A 17,492-nucleotide genomic window follows, 5' to 3' on the forward strand; every position below is an offset into this window, starting at 1 on the left:
TCTAATAGGAGGAAATAGAAGGAAATATTATCTTAAGTAGACAGGAGCAACTTAATTTTAGGTGGTTTGTGCCAATCTAGGTTTTTGGGGCTGTATGTCCAGAGAGCAAGTGTAGACTAATGTACCTATGGTACAACACATCCACGTGGGACATGGAGTGATCTAAGTAGATTTATAATAATTAACGTTACTGCCAGTAGCTTTTCTCCCCACTTTTTCTTTTTTTTTTTTTAAGACATCTGTCTGAAGATCTTCCTCATAACTTCATATAATTTGTTCTGTCTTTGCCACAACATTGCTGTAATAATGCTTCCTTCTCATCACTACCTCTTTCTGACATGATTGCCTATAATATGCATTTTTTTCTGTAAGGAGGAACACTTGCCAGGGAGGGGGCATTGTGCAGTCAGCACAACTGTGATCAGGGACCTGTGTTAAGTAAAGAGAAGTGTTTAATGGCTGCCTCTGCTTCTATTAATTTTTCTTTGTAGTTTGGTGCTCATCACACATGCACATAGTTTCTCTGTAGCTGTTTGGCACGGCAGGGTTGGTTGGGCCCTGGAGGAAGCTGCAGAGCTGCTCTTCTGGTGTGAGCCCTGCCCACGGTAATTACAGGCACTCTCTGCTCCTGCAGCTCCCTCCTGCCCTCTCCTCCCTCATCCTGTGTAGCAGCTTATCTAAAAACATGTCCTGACAATTTGTCCCAAGAGTAAGCTGCAGGCTGCTCTGGACTTCCAGTGGACTGGAATGAGAGGAGTAAGGGGTGTCAGGAGAAGGGATGATCTCTTATTTTCCTCACCTCTACATTCTGCCTTCTGTCTTTTTTTTTTTCAGTTCTGTTTTCTGTTTTGTTTCCACTCCATATCAAGATTTCTGGGAACCAAAAAGGTGAATTAATTGCCTGCAGTTTAAATACATTTTTTAAAAAGGGAATCTAAAGCGGTTTTTTATGGTTTCTTGTGTGTTGTTGTTTTGGGTTTTTTTTTCTGTAAAAATCTGTGATTATATCTGGATCCCTCAGACTCTGATCAACTGTCAGACAAAAATACCCAGGTCCATAACTCCTGACAGCTCTCTTTCAGCTTATTAATTCTGCTTTAAACTTTTTGTAAGTCATACAGCGAACAGAACTCTTCAGGCTCAGCAGAGTTGTTTGCACACCACGATTGCCCCACATCCTGCTCTGAGGGTGAGCTGGCAGCTCCAGGGACAGGGAATCCTCACAGCCACTCAAAGATGGGTTTCAGGGGAGACCTGGCACCTGGAAATGCTGGGATTGGGAACTCACAAAAGAGGTTTGTGTCTGCAGACACTGACAGGTGTGGGGCTGCCTCTGAGTGTGCCACACGGGGAAGGTCTGAAGACCTTCAAAAAATAAATGTGTTCCTTATCCTCAGTGACCTTCCACTGGTGGGCAAGAAAAGTTTTCTCTGTGTTGCTGGGCTGCCACGTTATTGCAAAACCCTCTCTGTGCTTTATTTATTCTGTCAGGCTGCATAAGATTTAAGCTAATGTTTTGAATATGTGTATGTGTTCTCCACCCTGTGACAGGCCTCTGCCCACAGGCTACACCAATAATGCCATGGACCCCAAGCATCACTTTTCCCAGCCTTCCCAGGCTTTTTCCCTCTCCATTTGTGGAACTACAGGCATCACAAATACAGAACTTAGGTGAACAATGGAGGAAATGTTCTGCTCTTCTAGGTTAGTGGCTTGTGAAATGAAAAAAAATAACCTTTTCCTCAGTCTTGTGATTTCTTGTAATACCCCCATGGAATGTATAAATCATTTTAAAACAATACAGTTGAGAATGATTTTTTATTTATTGCTGACAATTAGAATGTCGTCAAAAGGAGATTGTATTAATTATCTGAGGGAAAAGTCAAAACTGGGATCTTAACAGAATGGGATTTGAAAATCCTGAAACTATTTCTACAAAGAAGGGACTCCATTTTTTTGTTTTGTCGGGGGGTGGGAGGGAAGAGAAGTACAATTAGAGACTGAATAATTAAGCACCATGAAGCAGACTTGATTCTACTGCAATGTAAGAGGAATTTTTGTGCAAAGTTCTTTTCTGTCATCACTGTCCCTATACAGAGGAGAGTGTCTTGCTGTGTTTATGCTGAAATGGAAGGTTGATTCCATCACATTATGCAGGTGCTACTGCAATTGTTACAAATCCCTTAACGTGTGAAAATTTGTCACAAGAGAAGTCTACTTGCAGCTGTAAGGGCCCAGCCCTCCGAGGTGTGAACTCAAAATAAATTCTTGATCTCTCCCTCGGTGCCAGTGGTGCCAAACTGAAAAAAAAAAATAGGAAAAGAAAAAAAAGGATTTAGTTCAGGCTTGCATTGTCTTTTATGAGATTCCCAAGAAACAGAACTGTAGTTACTTAAGACCCAGCCTTGGGTTTTGAGGCTTTGTGTAGACTAAGATGAGAAAGGACAGCACCATCCTCCTTTACTCTCAAATGGAATTATGGAGAAGAGAGGTGCAATGTCACAGCTCCGTCTTAGGGCTGGCTGCAAATTTGGATAATCAGCACAAACTCAGAACAGAAGAACTCTGATGGCAAAGGTCAGCACTCTCTCCAATGCCTGCTTGGTTCATATCCATTTTGACAATAATGACTTTTCTAATGGCCATTGTCCTTTGGTTTGTATCTCCTTTTGGCCTAAATTTGCTTTGTCTTTTACTGGAATAATGTTGAAGGTTTTTTTTATGGATTATTAAGTCCAAACAGTTCCACAGCCAAAGCAAGTCAGGCTGTTTTACAGTATAAGGAGCTTTAGGAAGTACAAACTATTACTCAGCACTGAGCTGATCCATAAAGCAGCAGAGCCCAGAAGAAAAGGAAAAAAAAGAAGAATTTGCTTTTATGTTTTGAAAAGGCAAGTTTTTTCCTGCTTTCAAGAAGAACAGAGCAACTTTTTGTTTGGGCTGAACCAAGGGGAGTGTCTGACTTATTTGCTTTTGCCTAATTATCTTTGTAGTATCAGGGTATTGTATATGAAAATAAAAACAGAAAGCCAAACCATAGAATAAGCTGCAGAGAGACAAAAGAATCTGACATGAACATTTGCTTTCCCAGGAAAGAAGAATGCTATCAGGTTTGAGTTGTTAAAGAAGTTCCATGTGGAAAAAGCACCACATGATTAAGGAATCACATCTCTGTTCTCATATATCTATATTCTATATATCTGTATTCTCCTAATCACATTTGGTGGTGTTTTTGTTTTCAGAAATAGAAAACATAAAAAATCCAGGTCAAGTGTGGGTTTTTTTTTTTCCTTCTTTCTTTTGAGGAATTAGACATGCTGTTGGTCACAGTAAGCAGTGAGTGATGGCTGCAGCTTGCACTTACTTTATCTTGACCTGTTGGTTCATCAGGGTCACCAGCAGCACGCAGCGGCTGACGGGCTCCGGCAGGGGGTTGGCGTAGGAGATCTCCAGAGACACAGCTCTGTTCACCACGACCCTCCGGGGCAGCTGCAGGACAAAACACCTTCTGATCACTCTCTGGAGTCAGAATTCAGTGGAGCTGCAAGTGGCATTTAGCTGGCAAGCATTGGCTCTCCTGATGTTTGAAGCTGGCATGGCTCAATAGGGCTGTCCAGCTGTCTGCTGTATTTTGTGCATTATTTCGGTGAAATAGAGCCCTGGCTACACACACACACATGTCCCATGAAATCTGTCTGATATTTTGGTTGCTGAGTGGCTTTTTCTCCTTTTTTGGCACATCACTGATTAGGATTAATGTGCAAAACAATATGAACTGGCTCTAGCACTGGTTAGAATTAAGGGTTTAAATCTGTATTTTGGCAAAGTTCTTTAAGGACAACACAAGCACTTGCCAATACATGGAATGAAAACAAGTCCTGTGGAACATAAGGCAGTGGCTTGTGATTGGAAAAAAAAGAAGGTAACAGAGCTGTTCTGAAAACCAGGCCAGATTCAGGCCAAGGTTCAGACCCAGCCTCTCACATCCTTGCATTCTCAATTCAAGCAGGCAGAATTTTGGAACAACATCTGAAATGGCAGCCTAAAAGTAATACATTTATCCCCAGGTTCTTAAGATCTGAGCTCCAGAAAGACCTTTTAGCATCTGTTCAGAACATCAGGGAGAAAATTATTCACCTTAATGATGATGTTTGTGTCCTCTAAAATGATTGTCTTCTCCACCAGCAGCTTCAGCCCGTGTGTGCGCATGACTTCACACAAAGCGGTAACTTGGATCCTTTTGTCAGTAGTCAGATATTTTCCATAATGAGTATAAGGGATCTTTACCCGGATATGCTTCCCTAGAATTCAGACAAATATTTAGGAACCATTACATTTTCAAAGCAAGCCAAAGAAAAAAGAGTTATAGTGAGGGGTTTTATTAATTACTGACGAGAATAAAGATGGCAGTGAAGTTTGTTTATATTTCCTTCTTGTGAGACTGACTGTGTATTTCCCCTGCCTACTTTAACTCATTTGACCCTTACAGTTTTGAATAGGGGATTTTGGCCTGAAAATGAGTGAGTCTGCTCATCTACATTTTACTGAATTCCTGACTCTTTGTATTTCTTATGATTAGAGATATAACCATTTTAATCTATTCCCTCCTTATATCCTCTTTATTTTACCTCAGTCGAGAAGAAAGTTTGGGTCAAGTTTCACAGAGATCCTTTTCAAGTGACCTGGTCAGCTGCTCATTGTAGTCCTACAACTTTTCTGCTGTGTATGGGGAAAATGTTTATCTTTGTAGCCCCTGGGGATGAAAAAGATCTCTATAATAATTTCAATGGTCTTGACTCTTCAAAAGAGAGACAGAATTTCACTGTAACATTTAAACTTTTTCCTAGTTGATTTCTTTTCATGTGTTGCCCATTGAGTGGCAGAAGGCACACATCAGACTTTTATTTCTTGTTAAGGGTAAGGTGTGTTCCTACATAATAATCACCACACGCACACACATACACATATATATACATACAGAAGCCATGAAACACACACATACTGCTGCTCTGGAGCTATAACCTAAGTGTATAACCTCTATGTAACATTTCATGAAACATTCATTTAGTACTTGAACAACTGAAAGTTTTCAGAGGGGGAAAAAAAAAAGTAAAGTGTACTCATAAAGAATTCTGTGAAGAGGTGGGATGAGTAGATGCACCACAAAGCTGGTACAGGCATGATACTGATGCTTCCTCCTTACAGTTGCCTTCCTGTGGCTAGGAACAGAGCTATATTGGCTCCTTAGGGACATTAAAAGTTACCTTGTTTAGGACCAAGCTCCACAGAAGTGGCTGCCTTCAGGATCTCTGCCACCGTTCTCCTTGTGTACAGGATGGTGGAGGCACTCATGTCCACCCTCACGCTCTTGCGGTCAGAGGAGAGGTTGCTGAGGACCAGGATTAGGTTAATGTCTTTGCCAAAAACTGGGGGTTCAGCCAGCTTGAATTTCCCAGCGATCCCAGGGTTTCTCATTGTCTCTGAAGATCTTCCCCCAGCAGAATCTGTGCGTCCTTCTGTGACGCTCGTTCCCAATATCTTGGCCAAGGCCTTTCTATAGACTCGTCTTTCCTCAGAAGAGCCTGGTGGAAGCAGAGAACCAAGTAAAATTCTACTTTTGTTGCAAATGCACTTCCTCTGTAAACAGGTTTTCAGACCAGTACAGGGTATCAGCATCACCCAGAAATATGCCGTACCTAAAAGCTCCCTGTATCTTCATTAAGCCTCCATTCAGGTTTTTCACAGGGGATATACTGTTACAAGGTGAATAAATCACTAAAATGAAATATGATGCATTTGTATTTATTTAGAAGTGAGATTTCTTTTTCTCTGGTCAGAGCATGCAGTAGTGTGCTAAGTGATACTGTGCTGGTCTGATGACAGCCAGCCTCTGTATTAAATAAGGTTACACTAAAGCACTGAGGAGTGAAACCCTGAGGGTTTGTCTGCCTTGGGTAGTAAAATGTGTCTTACAGCCCTGTTTTGTGTATCCATTAGATTTTACACTTCTGTAGAAGGGACTAAAGTATATTTTGTACTGTCCCTTAATAAGGAAGCTACTGAATGCACAAACCCAGAAATGTAACACCTTCTTAATTGTATTCAGAAAGTAATCTGAGCACACTGGAGAAATATTTTCTGAAGGCAGGGTAGAGATGTCCAGACTAAGCAGGTTCCCCATTGTAGCTTCCCAGCACCAAGGATTCAGTAGGCAATAACAGGAGATCACTTGGGCTAAATCCTCTACCTTCTGGATATTTGTAGTTGGCAGTGACATCCACACGGCCGTTGCTGCCCACAGCTTTGGTGCTGATGGACCTGCCAATGATTTCAGTGTCACAATAAACCCTTTTCTTAGTTCCATCATTGTACACAATCCATCTGTTGCAGTCAGCGTTCACCTCTGAGTACACAAACAAGGTGTCGTAATCCAGGTCTACTTCACCTTCTTTAATGGCTAAGACAGATGCAGGGCCACACTGAAAAATTCCTAGTTTGTGGAAAAACAAACAAACAAAATGGTTAAACTTTATTAGTTGTGCTCAGTTTGGAGAAGGACTCTTAAGTCAGGCTGAGAACTTGCGCTCTTACCTCTGCTTTGTTCTTGTGGAGTTGCATCTAAAACCTGCCACCCATTGTATGATCTTCCCAGGTCTGGGCGAATGAACCAGCTTTCATTCCAGACATGATAATCCCTGGAGACAAAGAACAATGTCTAAAGAGCACGATAATGTAGAGTCAAGCAGACTTCCAGCTGGAGAGGAGTAGTGAATTTCAAAACAAAAATTCCTAAATTCTAAACTGAGACACAAACTGTCAAGTTACAGTACCTCTTTCAAAGGACACATTTACTGCCTGCTTTTGAGGTATAGGCCTCAGGGCAGGGAGAGAGAAAATCATGAACTATGTTGTTTGTTTGTTTTCCAAATAGATGTCTGCAGTATTAATTTAGGTGGTTGTATCACATTTTGCCCACTCAGTTGCTTTTGTACTACTAGTGCTCATGTTTTTAAGTCTCCTAGATTCTCTCTATTGTTGTGGGTGAAATGGAAGAAATTATATTTACCATGTGGAATCCTTGCTGATATTAAGACTCCTTCCAGAGCTGTCATAGTACTTATCGATACTCAGGTTTCTATCCACGTCATGGGCAGAGTTAAAATTTGAAACCAAACGAGTTGGAATCCCCAAGCACCTCAAAACTGAAATATATTTTACAAAAAATAATAAAAAAAATAGCATTTTGAAGAAATGCAACAGACCACAAAGCTTTAGTTCAATGATTACAAATATCTGAGAAGCATCTAAATATTTTGTGATTCTTCAGCATTAGCAATCATCACAGCACTGTTCCTTTGGTAGAAATTATCGCTTTGTAGTTTTGATAAAACCAGATTTCTATCAATTTCCATTTCACCCCAGTCCTCTATCCTGACAGCTCACCTGTGCACATCACACCTGCAAACACCCAGCACTGGCCATACTGAACAGGCCTGTAGTTGTCCTGGCGCCACTTCTTGAGGATCACCACGCTGCCATCCCAGCGGGATGGGTTCTCATGCGAGTGGAAACTCCCCTGCCACTTCCCCAGGAGAACTCCGTTGTCGTTATCATTTCCATTGATCTGAGAAGAGGCCAGTGGGCAGAATGCACATCATTAATTGTCTGTGATGCACTGTGTGCAGCTCATGCAGTTGCTTAGGGTGCAGGAGGCTGAGTCTCAGTGGGGTTTGCTGCTTACTCACGTGGGATTGGGGTCAAGGTGTCCATTTCTTACCATAGAACTGATTACTCGGCCCACATATTTAGGGTCTCCCCTCCGTGACACATCCATGGCTGGGTCCTGACGGTAGTACAGGCTCAGATCGAGCATGGTGAGACAGATGTTTAGAAGGTCTTGAAACTGTGATCAGGTAAGATACATTTTTAAGAAAATGGATGTTTTCACAAACAGAATTAAAGGAGATTTTACTGCAGTTCCTCCTTTCTGAGGTATCCCAGCCCAAAGGTGACAGGGACAGTGGGGCACATGTGAGCAAACCACAAGTGAGGCTCCCCAGGTTTGTGCAGGTATTATATAAACAGCAAATAATGATAAGATAAATGCTGTTGGAGACAGAATGAGAGTCCAAACAAAGTCCTTGTGACTTACCTGTCCATAATACCACCCTCTTGCTTCAATGTACCTTGCATTGCCCACAAAGATTATTCCATTTTCATTTAGAACATATTCTTGTCTCTCATTTTCATTGGACATGTAGACATCATCACCTGAAAACCAAGTTGGACAGGCTTAAAGCTGAGAATACCAGTAACCTATCAGAAACATTTTTGTCCTGATTTAGCAAGCAGAAAACTTCTATTTGCAAAATAGAATTGTTTCAGCTCCATGAACTGGTGCAGTTCAGTGATAATGTCTGTTTTTATACATGGCCAGGGAAAGTGGGGGAGGGTGAAAGGAGGATCCATATAATATTAGTTATTTCTTTTCCTCTATTTTTAGGGTAGCCTTGTGTATTATTTAAAAGTCCAGGATAGCTCACCACATTTTTCTGTCTTCTCAGAGTAGTTAGAAGCAGAACAGATATTTGAAAAGAGCCACACAGATGACATTTTTCTCTCCAGATGTGTTTGTCTTGTTTTAAGTTTCCTAAATGAAGACCTATGCTTGCCTGATCCAAAGTCCTATCAGGAATGTTATTAGGATAACCTGCTCAGCCACTGACTTGGAGTTCATTGTTCCTCATTGTTTTCCCAAGTTTATGGCACAACATTTAGGTGCTATGAAAGCATTGATTCCCACAGAGGTTTAGGTTGTTTTGGTCACTCTTTAGGTAGCAATATCTGCTTAGCTCTGCTTTTAAGTCCATAATGTTTAAAGATATTTTCTGAAAGGTTCAGGATTTCAGGAAATACATACAAAAAGATCAGCTTTTCTATTTTATTGATTCAACTTCTTTGCCTTCCTATAGGAACTTCCCATCCTTCCCTTCCTGCAAATGAAAAGATTGCAGTTTATTTTAAAAATTGTATCATGTGGTATAAATCTATTTTTGTGGTTGTTGACCACACTTTTTAAAAATAATATCATCACCATTGATTCCTGAGGTTTTGGGGTCTCATGGACATGGAGGCCTGTGTGCAGCTTCAGGTGCTGCACTTCAAGATGTGAAACAGTTGGAAAAAGGGGGAGGAGCACTAAGAAGGCTCAGCATTCCTGAAAATCTGAGGTATGAATTAACTCAGAATTATTTAAGGTAGGAAGAAAATGGGGGTGAGGAATGGGGCAAGCATTGTAATCAATTCCAGAAATTCTTGTGAAGAGGATGGGGCTGGAGGGAAATAAAATCTATTCTTGGTGTCTATCATACGTAGGATGAGAAATTATATACTGAAGTCAAAGCAAGAAGCATTTGGTTAGTTAATAGGATAAAGATCTTATAAAAAGGCTTGTGTTTTATTGGAAGGAATTTCCAGGGGAGCTTCCCTAATGGCTGGTCATTAAGAAGGAATTCAAGACCTCTCAGGAATGACCTAAGTGCTGCACTGAACCTGCCTTAGAGCCCTGGTGTGGTGTAGATGACTTTCTAAGATCCTTCTAGCCCTGTGAGTTTATTATTCTGAGCAATCTAAATGTCCTTGTACAATCACTTGAAGAACATCTTTTTTTTTTTTTTTTCCCCTAGGGTTTATGTGGTCTCAATAAACATTTGTACCTTTCTAAACTACATTTTTTGGGTTTTTTTGGTCCAGAAGATTTTTCACATCTTCATTTATCCTAGTAACCCTTCACAGAACATGGTTTAATTCTTGTCATCTCATTCAATGGCATTAACATTCAAATCTGACTGTTTTTTCTTATACAGCTTAAGATTGCATTTTCCTTTTTCAGGGCCATTTCACTTTGGTTCTTGTTCTTTGATTAACAAGGGCTTTCACATTCTTCATGATTTCCAGGTGATAAGTCTGTCACTGAAATCATTGTTATTTCTCCCTAGAGTGTGGTCTTTTATTTCCTATTGTTATACCTTATTTCTTCTCACCTTCTCCACTCTCTAAGGTCAGCCAATTTATTTCTGTGTGTTGTCCCAGCCCATTTGGGCATGGACAATGCTGTTTAATGTCAGCATGCCAAAGTCAGTGATCTGAGTGTTTTTTCAGATGACATTTAAGGATCTACTCTCCAGTAGCTTTTCTCCAATCTAGTATTTTTTCTTTCATCTCTAGTCCTGACTGTTTTCTTACAAGTAGTTCTTTATTGATATTAACAGTTCATAAATTAATTTCTGTATTCCTCATCTTAAGGACTAATCTCCCACCTGGAACCATATCTACAGACCAGATTTTCCATTTATTCTTTAGCAAGAAAATAAATTTTCCATTTCCCTTCTGCTATGACAGTTACAATAGTGATAACATACCCTCAAATTGAATCTGCTCCTGTTTGTCAGGATCAGGGAGCTACTGCACTCTGCAGAACCTTTTCAGCAGCATCCTTCATTCAGGATTAAGGATACTCCCTTTTATCTGTCAGTAGCCATTGCATCATCTGGTAAATCTGGAGGACTCTTCTGCAAAATCATTAGTTTAAAATTGTAATGGGCACAACTTAATTTTTCTGCTGTCATCTGAGAAGAGTTTGGTCTCTTGAGTAGCATTGCCACGCTGGTGTTCCAGTTCAGGAGCTGTCAAATATTGCTGTCCCTGCAGTGTGGTTTCCATCAATTACAAGTTACACACAAATTATTTTTCAGGGGTTTCTGGGGAGCTTTTTTCCCTCAGGACTGTATAGAGATGGTCTGAGTTTCCTGAACATATTTGTATAATTATTTCTGTCTTCCAGGACTTGCTGAGCTAATTAGCAGCTTTTTTCATCTTGGTTATTGACGCATTTCTTAGTGGGTCTTGACTAACATATGGTCACTGAAAAAAAATAGTGGATGATTGTGGCTACTTTTCTTTTATAAGCTGTTTACTCTCTGGGATGGTTAAGAGTTCTCTTAACACTAGAGTGTCATGTTTTCAGGCTAATCTAGGTTTCTAGACTATTGCATAGTTGGAAAATATGAGGTTAGAAATTTGCAGCCTCAGCATGTAGCAGAAGAAATGCAGAAATTAAAAGTTGGAGCAACAAGAGTTGTCCATTTTCAACCCAAAATGAAGAACATGGGAACTGGGCAGGAGCCAGCAGTGTGTGCTTATAGCCATGTCCTGGGCTGCACCAACAGAGGGGTGGGCAGCAGGTTGAGGGAGGGGATTCTCCCCCTTGGTTCTGCCTTTGTGAGGCACCTCCTGGAGCACTGCACCCACTTCTGGGGTTCACACAGCACAAGATGGGGACCTGTTAGAGCCTCCAGAGGAGACCACAGAGCTGCTCCAAAGTCTGGAGCCCTCTGCTCTGGAGCCAGTCTGGGAGAGGTGGGGATGTTCAGCCTGGGGAAGGGAAGGCTCCAGGGAGACCTCACTGTGGCCTTCCAGTGCATAAAGAGGCTTATGAAAATGAGGGAGAGAAATGCTTTACACAGGCTGAGAGTGACTGGGCAAGGGGGAGCTGCTGTAACCAAAAAAGGGACAGATTCAGATTAACTGTTAGGAAATTCTTTACCAGAGGGCAGCGATGCACTGGAAGATTTTGCCCAGAGAAGCCCTTGTCTACAGAAACAGTGACCTGCTTGGTTCTGAGGAGTCTGTGGTATAACCCCATATAGCACATTTTGTTAGGGTACAAAGGGGGTGGGGTGGTGACAGCAGCTTTTTAACGTAGTGAAGCCAGATCTCGGAGCACAGAGCTGAGATTGCAGCCTCTGGCAACCCAAAGGGAGACAGCTTGAGGGAGCAGCTGTGTGCAGGTAGGAAAACAACAAGCTCAGCTGTGCTCAAGAGCAAAGGCATTGGCACCTACCTGGGCACCAAGGGTTGAAGAGTAACACAAACTGGCCCAGGTATCTGGAGAAGATCTTGTTCCCCGTGGTGACACGGAGGGTGAGGTTGTAGCGCCCGATGACGGCGTTGGCTGGGCTGGTTATTGTGAAGTTCATGGCTGCAGAGTCGCTGGCTCCTTGGGCAGCACTCCAGCCACTGCCCCCCGCCTCAGAGAGGTTAAATATTGCCCTTGTGCGATGGGATTCCGAGGGGGATGGTCCTGCCAGAGAGAAGGAGTCACTGGTTTCCGTCCCAGGGTTTCAACATTGACCTCACACTTGAAATTGAGCATTTTGGGGTGTGGGAAGCACTAAAGATACAGGCAGAAAAATCGTGTCTTTAAGTAGAATAAGGAGAGAACCACAAGGAATAAAGATTACAGTTCTCTGAGCACATGGATTAAGCTGTGGGAATGTTACCTATTTCAGTGACAAATCCTAGGCTCTCCCCATTCTGCCTCGGCCTGTTGAAGTACAGGGTGATAATGAAGGCTTGTCCTCGCCTGACGGTCAGCTCGGTGTTGGCATATCTGTCAGTGTGGTGGTTGGCTGCGTTCACTGACGGCTGCCAGCTGATGTGTGTCGGGGTCAGATCTGTAAAACACAAGAAAAGTCATGGAGAAGCAACTGGCATGAGGTCATTTGCTGTTTTTAGTGGCATGAGGAGGTTACTAAGAGCAATTACCTTTTGTGGGAGGAAGTACAACTGAAAAGCAGATGACCCACTAAATTAAGTCTATTGGTCAATAATGGAAGTCTTTGGTTTTGTTAAAGAGCCCTCATACAGAGTACTTATGTACTTCCTACACAGGGTTGGATGCTCTTTTACCACTGGACTTAAAAATAAATTTACAGGGGCAAATTGGTGTCATTTCATAATCAGCACCAAAGAAAGTGGCCTGTAGCTCCTCTGCATTTTCAACATACATATTTTTAGGATCACAGGAACAGCAATTAGGACATCTTGCTTTTCCTGCTTAGATCCTGATGCCATTTGGCCTAGATGCAAGGAAAAATGCACAGAGAGATCATCTGTCTTATAGGAATGAGCAAGAGGTATTTGAGGACATGCTGAAGCTTTTGACAAATCAATCCATCTGTCTGGATCTAACTCTGTTCAAACTGACAACTGGACCACTGGAGTTCCTGTTCCAGTAGGCAGTAACTTCAGGTCATGGAAGAATTCTTGCAGTGTGCTTGGAGTTCTCTGATATTGTGTCCTCCTGCACATATGCTGTTATTATGTTCTGTGGTTTAAACCCCATAAAGTGGTTCCTGACACCTCAAATGCAAAACTGCCTTTTTGCCAAGCAAATATGTACATGGTATTCCCTGCAAGATTATTTTCCCTTCTGTGTTTTGTTGCTGTGCTCAAACTTGAGCAGTTATGCTGCCTTTGGGAATGCTGAGAAGCACCTTCTGTGTTAATATCTGCCCTGGGATACTCCACAAAATACACCTGGAACATTGTGTTTCAAGTTTTGACAAATGCTCAGGGCAAGTACCTTGGTGAAGGCTCTTCTAAGTCGTTTTTACTAAGGTCAGTGTCATAAATGCAATGAGGTTGGGGGTGGGGGGAGTGGGGACAGGATGGGGGACCACCACCATTTTAAAGGGAAATCAAAAGAAAACAATAATAACAACAAAAAGAATAGGATGGAGAGGATGGATTAATGCCTATGCAATATTATTTAAGTGATCTCCAAACAAACTTCTATACCATGCAGATTGTCAGTAAAATACTAAGCCAGATCTGAAACAATATAGCTGCATATTAAAGCACAATTTACATCTAATGCTTGAAGAAGAGGTAAAAGTAGAATTAATTTTTATTAAAAAAGTGTTATAATTAAATTAAAGGAAGAATTTCTTTTTCTGGTAGTTTAAGACCAGAAAGAGGTAATGTGAGAAAGTATTGATGGGAGGAAAAGGAGAATTTCTAGCATGAATATATGGGCCACAGCAAACTGCAGTTAGCTGCTGCTCTCCCTGCAGAGGAGATTTGTAAATGTTTTTTCCAGCATTAAATGAGAGAGAACCCTGCTTTGCAATTGCCTGTCTCAATAATCATCTTCATTTTAAACTTGAAAAAGCAGAGAAATTCTCATTACTGTTTTCCTTTGGTAGGGCTTTAATGTATCTTTGAATATCCATCTATAGGTTCCACGCTTAGAGCTCCATTAGGATGGATTACACAAATTTTGTTAATACCAAGCATAACACATCTCTGACAAAGCATTTAAAAAATGGTGCCTGTTGAAGTAATGAAAATTTGTTTTATCCTCCCTGTCCCAATATCCTCTGTTTAGCTCAAAAATTATTCTCAAACAAGCCTTAATAATAATAACAACAAAAATTTGAAAATGAAATGCAAGAACAAATTGCAATATAAAATTACCTTCAGATAAGAAATCTGAGCAGATACCTACAGGGCATGAATCCTGAGGAAACAGCCCTGAGTAAATACCTGCTGAAGGGAAACAAATGACTTGCAGAACTCACCTGCCATTCCCTCAGCTTATGAGAATCGCATACAACTTCTACTTTGCTCTTCAAGGATGTCCAAGTCACATCAATCATAAAAAGAAAAAAACCCAGCAATCTTTTCGTGCTGTCAGCTGAAATTTGAGAGAAGGGAGAGGTACTTAGCAGTTGTTATTAATACCTGTAAAGTTGTTAAATGAATTAACTGGTTCCTATAATATGTATCTGTCTAATGCCAGTGTTCCTACTCAACGTGGGTGTAATTATGGGAGGAGATACCAGAATTATTTACTCAGAGGAAATGCATGCTCTTGAATCCCAAGACAAGAAGAACTTCCTACAAAGATAATAGGTGTGCCATGAATAAGTTATCTTCAAGGATGAGGAAATGGGGAGTGTGGTGGGACGTAAAAGCTGTCTGAAGGGAAAAAGGAGCATTTCCTGATGACTTAACTTCCATGTTGGTTAAGATCACTTCTGGGTTTGTCCAATAGCTGTGGGTTGCTATCAGACAGGTTTTTTTTGGTCTAATATTATCTCCAATACCCACTGACAAATAAAATTATAAGCTCCCACTAGAAACAAGTATCTGTTTACCTGTTAAGTTAGCTCCATATATTAATATTTTTCTAAAAGTTTTATTTCAAAAAGAACTCACAAACTAATAACTTTGATTACTTTTATTCACCACAAACCTTAAGCCTGTCCATTTTAACAACCATGACTATATTTGTTTTTGGGTTTATAAATATATTTATTTTTGGTCTTGTACCATCACTTTGTAAAAGAGTACAAGTAATAAAATTATGTAGTTTTGAAGAGGATTATCTGCTTAAGATTCTGCAACCCCACTGATCAGGTTTTAGCACTCAGTAGACTTAAAAATAAATTAGTCTGAATTTTAAGTTAAAGAAAAACCAACTGAAATAGCAAAAGTTAAGCTCCAGCAGCTGTTTCTAAGGTTGATTTTGTACCTTTTTGAGAAACTTTGGTTTCCTATTACAAAGGCTATGAGTACTTCCTAATATGAGAGTCATGCCAGCCCCATCCCAAAGAAAAACACAAAGCTTTTCCCACTAGGCAGCAGTACATCTGGCACAGTACATCTCCACTTACATTATAATTCAGCGGTTCTTCCTTCCCTTGGAAGTTTCCAGGATGTTCCTGCTGTCAAGGCTTGTTCCGGGAATCACCTCAAATGGGTTTGATTGCTGTCCAGAGCTACTTCAGTTGGTCTTTTTCTCTTTTCCTTAATTCATATTCCTTGGAAACCATAAGAGCCACAAGCCTCTGATGTTTCCCGGTCTTCACACACAGCCCTAGTGACAAACCGCATCGACCAGTTCTTAAGTTCAGGCGTTCAGTACTTACAGTGATTGCCTCAGATGTTACACATTGCTCCCACTGGCATTTGACTATTTCCTTTCTTCTTCCTTGCTGCTCACACAGGTCATTAAATCTCGGAACACTTTTTCTGTCTTGGCTGCAACCACCTCCTTTACCTCTGCAAGGCACGCCCACAGTGGTGCTCACCGAGCCACCAGAGCCTCTCTCAGCCTGGCCTACATCCCAAACTGGCACCTGCCAGTCTCACCTTCACCACAGCAAAGCACCAGCAGCAGCTGCTGTAATCCCTTTGGAATGCTGCAGTCATGGTTCCTGAGTGACTAATGACTAAACGTTGTCCCAGGTGTTTTTCCTAGCTCAGTTCCACCCACCCATCATCCAAAATGGTTGAAAATACTTTGTTCCTCTTTTTCCCTTGTATCAGAGTCTTGGAATTGCAGTTCAATTTGCTGACTTTCAGAGAAAAACTTTTAGATTTGATTTGTCTTCTTAATAATTTTATCTACTGTTCATATCCCCAGAGTAACCAAATCTACCTTACAATTGTCTTGTTACTACTTTTTACTAGAAAAAGGAAAGCAGTATAAATGCCAGAAAAAAAACCCAACAAAAAACCCCCACCCATTGCAGAATCTCTTCTCTAAGTCTGTATTGGAGTTGGTTTTTACTTACACCCATTAACTTCATGTGCAGGGAATGTTGCTGTAAAAGGTCTGATTTAAAGGTTCTCTCATTTCTGCTCGTGCAATTCACTTGACTTTAGCACAGTCTGGGTGTTTCACACGCACGGGATGTAGAAAGAACATCTCTTTCATTAAATGTAGATCTATATTCTAAACTTGAGGCTGTGCTTGAGCTCAAACTTCTGCTGTGGTTTACTGTGACCCAGAGGAGGCCACCAAGATGATCAGAGGGATGGAGCTCCTCTCCTGTGAGGAAACCCAAGAGAACTGGATTTCTTCAGCCTGGAAAAGAGAATCTTTTGGGTGATCTAATTGTGGCAGTACCTGGAGGGAGCTTACCAGAAATTTGGAGAGAGACTAGTTAAAAGGGTGTGGAGTGACAGGACAAGAGGGAATGGCTTCAGACTGACACAGAGTAGGTTTAGATTGGATATTAGGGAAAAGTTCTTCCCTGTGAGGGTGGTGAGGCCCTGGCACAGGCTGCCCAGAGAAGCTGTGGCTGCCCCATCCCTGCAAGTGCTCAAGGCCAGCTTGAATGGCTCTGAGCCACCTGGTCTAATGAAAAGGGTTCCTGCCCACAATAGGGGGATTAGAACCAGATTTTCTTTGAGGTCCCTTCAAACCCAAGCCATTCTATGGATCTGTGATTTACACAATGAGAGCTCTTGGCTCTGGCAAGCCTTGAGGAACACCAGGAAAAAAGGGAAGGTACTACTGTGGGCTCCTTGGGCATCCTTTCTGCCACTCATCCCGTTTTATATCCAGTGTGGTGTTGTACTGACATCCTGTGACTGGCAGCAGGAAACCAGGGGGGCTGCAGGTGCCCTTCTAAAGCAATTTTTCTGGCTACAAGGACAAAGAACTTTATAATCTATCTGAGCTTGGGCTCCTCAACAGTGAGAAGTCCCCATGACAAGTCACAGAACCCTCTTTAGTGTGGTGGAAGCTGGGGCACTGAGTTAAGATTTTATTGCTTCCTGGCCCAACAGTGCCAGAGCAGCAGCTTGGCTTTCCATCCACTTTACCTACACACAGAGTCATTTTCAGTCAGAGCTTG

At 41.5% G+C, this 17,492-nt stretch overlaps 1 protein-coding gene across 3 annotated transcripts; it reads right to left on the reverse strand.

Moving 5' to 3' along the window:
- Positions 1-1,801: 1,801 nt before the first annotated feature.
- LOC111938197 (protein-glutamine gamma-glutamyltransferase 6-like) lies at positions 1,802-16,717 on the reverse strand. Of its 3 annotated transcripts, XR_015277034.1 has the most exons (16): positions 16,425-16,717; positions 15,522-15,724; positions 14,424-14,539; positions 12,342-12,515; positions 11,903-12,142; positions 8,153-8,271; positions 7,778-7,903; positions 7,444-7,624; positions 7,067-7,202; positions 6,592-6,695; positions 6,248-6,490; positions 5,265-5,582; positions 4,629-4,753; positions 4,138-4,301; positions 3,365-3,489; positions 1,952-2,300 (listed from the first exon to the last, which is right to left on the reverse strand). XR_015277034.1 is itself a non-coding variant. In XM_086852959.1 (15 exons), exons 3-15 carry the CDS (start codon positions 14,428-14,430, stop codon positions 2,150-2,152), a joined length of 2,088 nt encoding a protein of 695 aa, XP_086709085.1. In that variant the 5' UTR covers positions 14,431-14,539; positions 15,522-15,724; positions 16,425-16,717; the 3' UTR covers positions 1,802-2,149. The 3 variants fall into 3 exon arrangements, 2 of the variants coding, with proteins under 2 accessions (XP_086709085.1, XP_023795603.2); XM_086852959.1 differs by lacking the exon at positions 4,629-4,753 and having other exon boundaries at positions 1,802-2,300; XM_023939835.2 differs by lacking the exons at positions 4,629-4,753; positions 16,425-16,717 and having other exon boundaries at positions 1,802-2,300; positions 15,522-15,879.
- Positions 16,718-17,492: the final 775 nt, after the last annotated feature.

The sequence above is a fragment of the Cyanistes caeruleus genome, chromosome 16 (assembly GCF_971803275.1).
Source record: "Cyanistes caeruleus chromosome 16, bCyaCae1.hap1.1, whole genome shotgun sequence".
Taxonomy (NCBI): Eukaryota; Metazoa; Chordata; class Aves; order Passeriformes; family Paridae; genus Cyanistes; species Cyanistes caeruleus.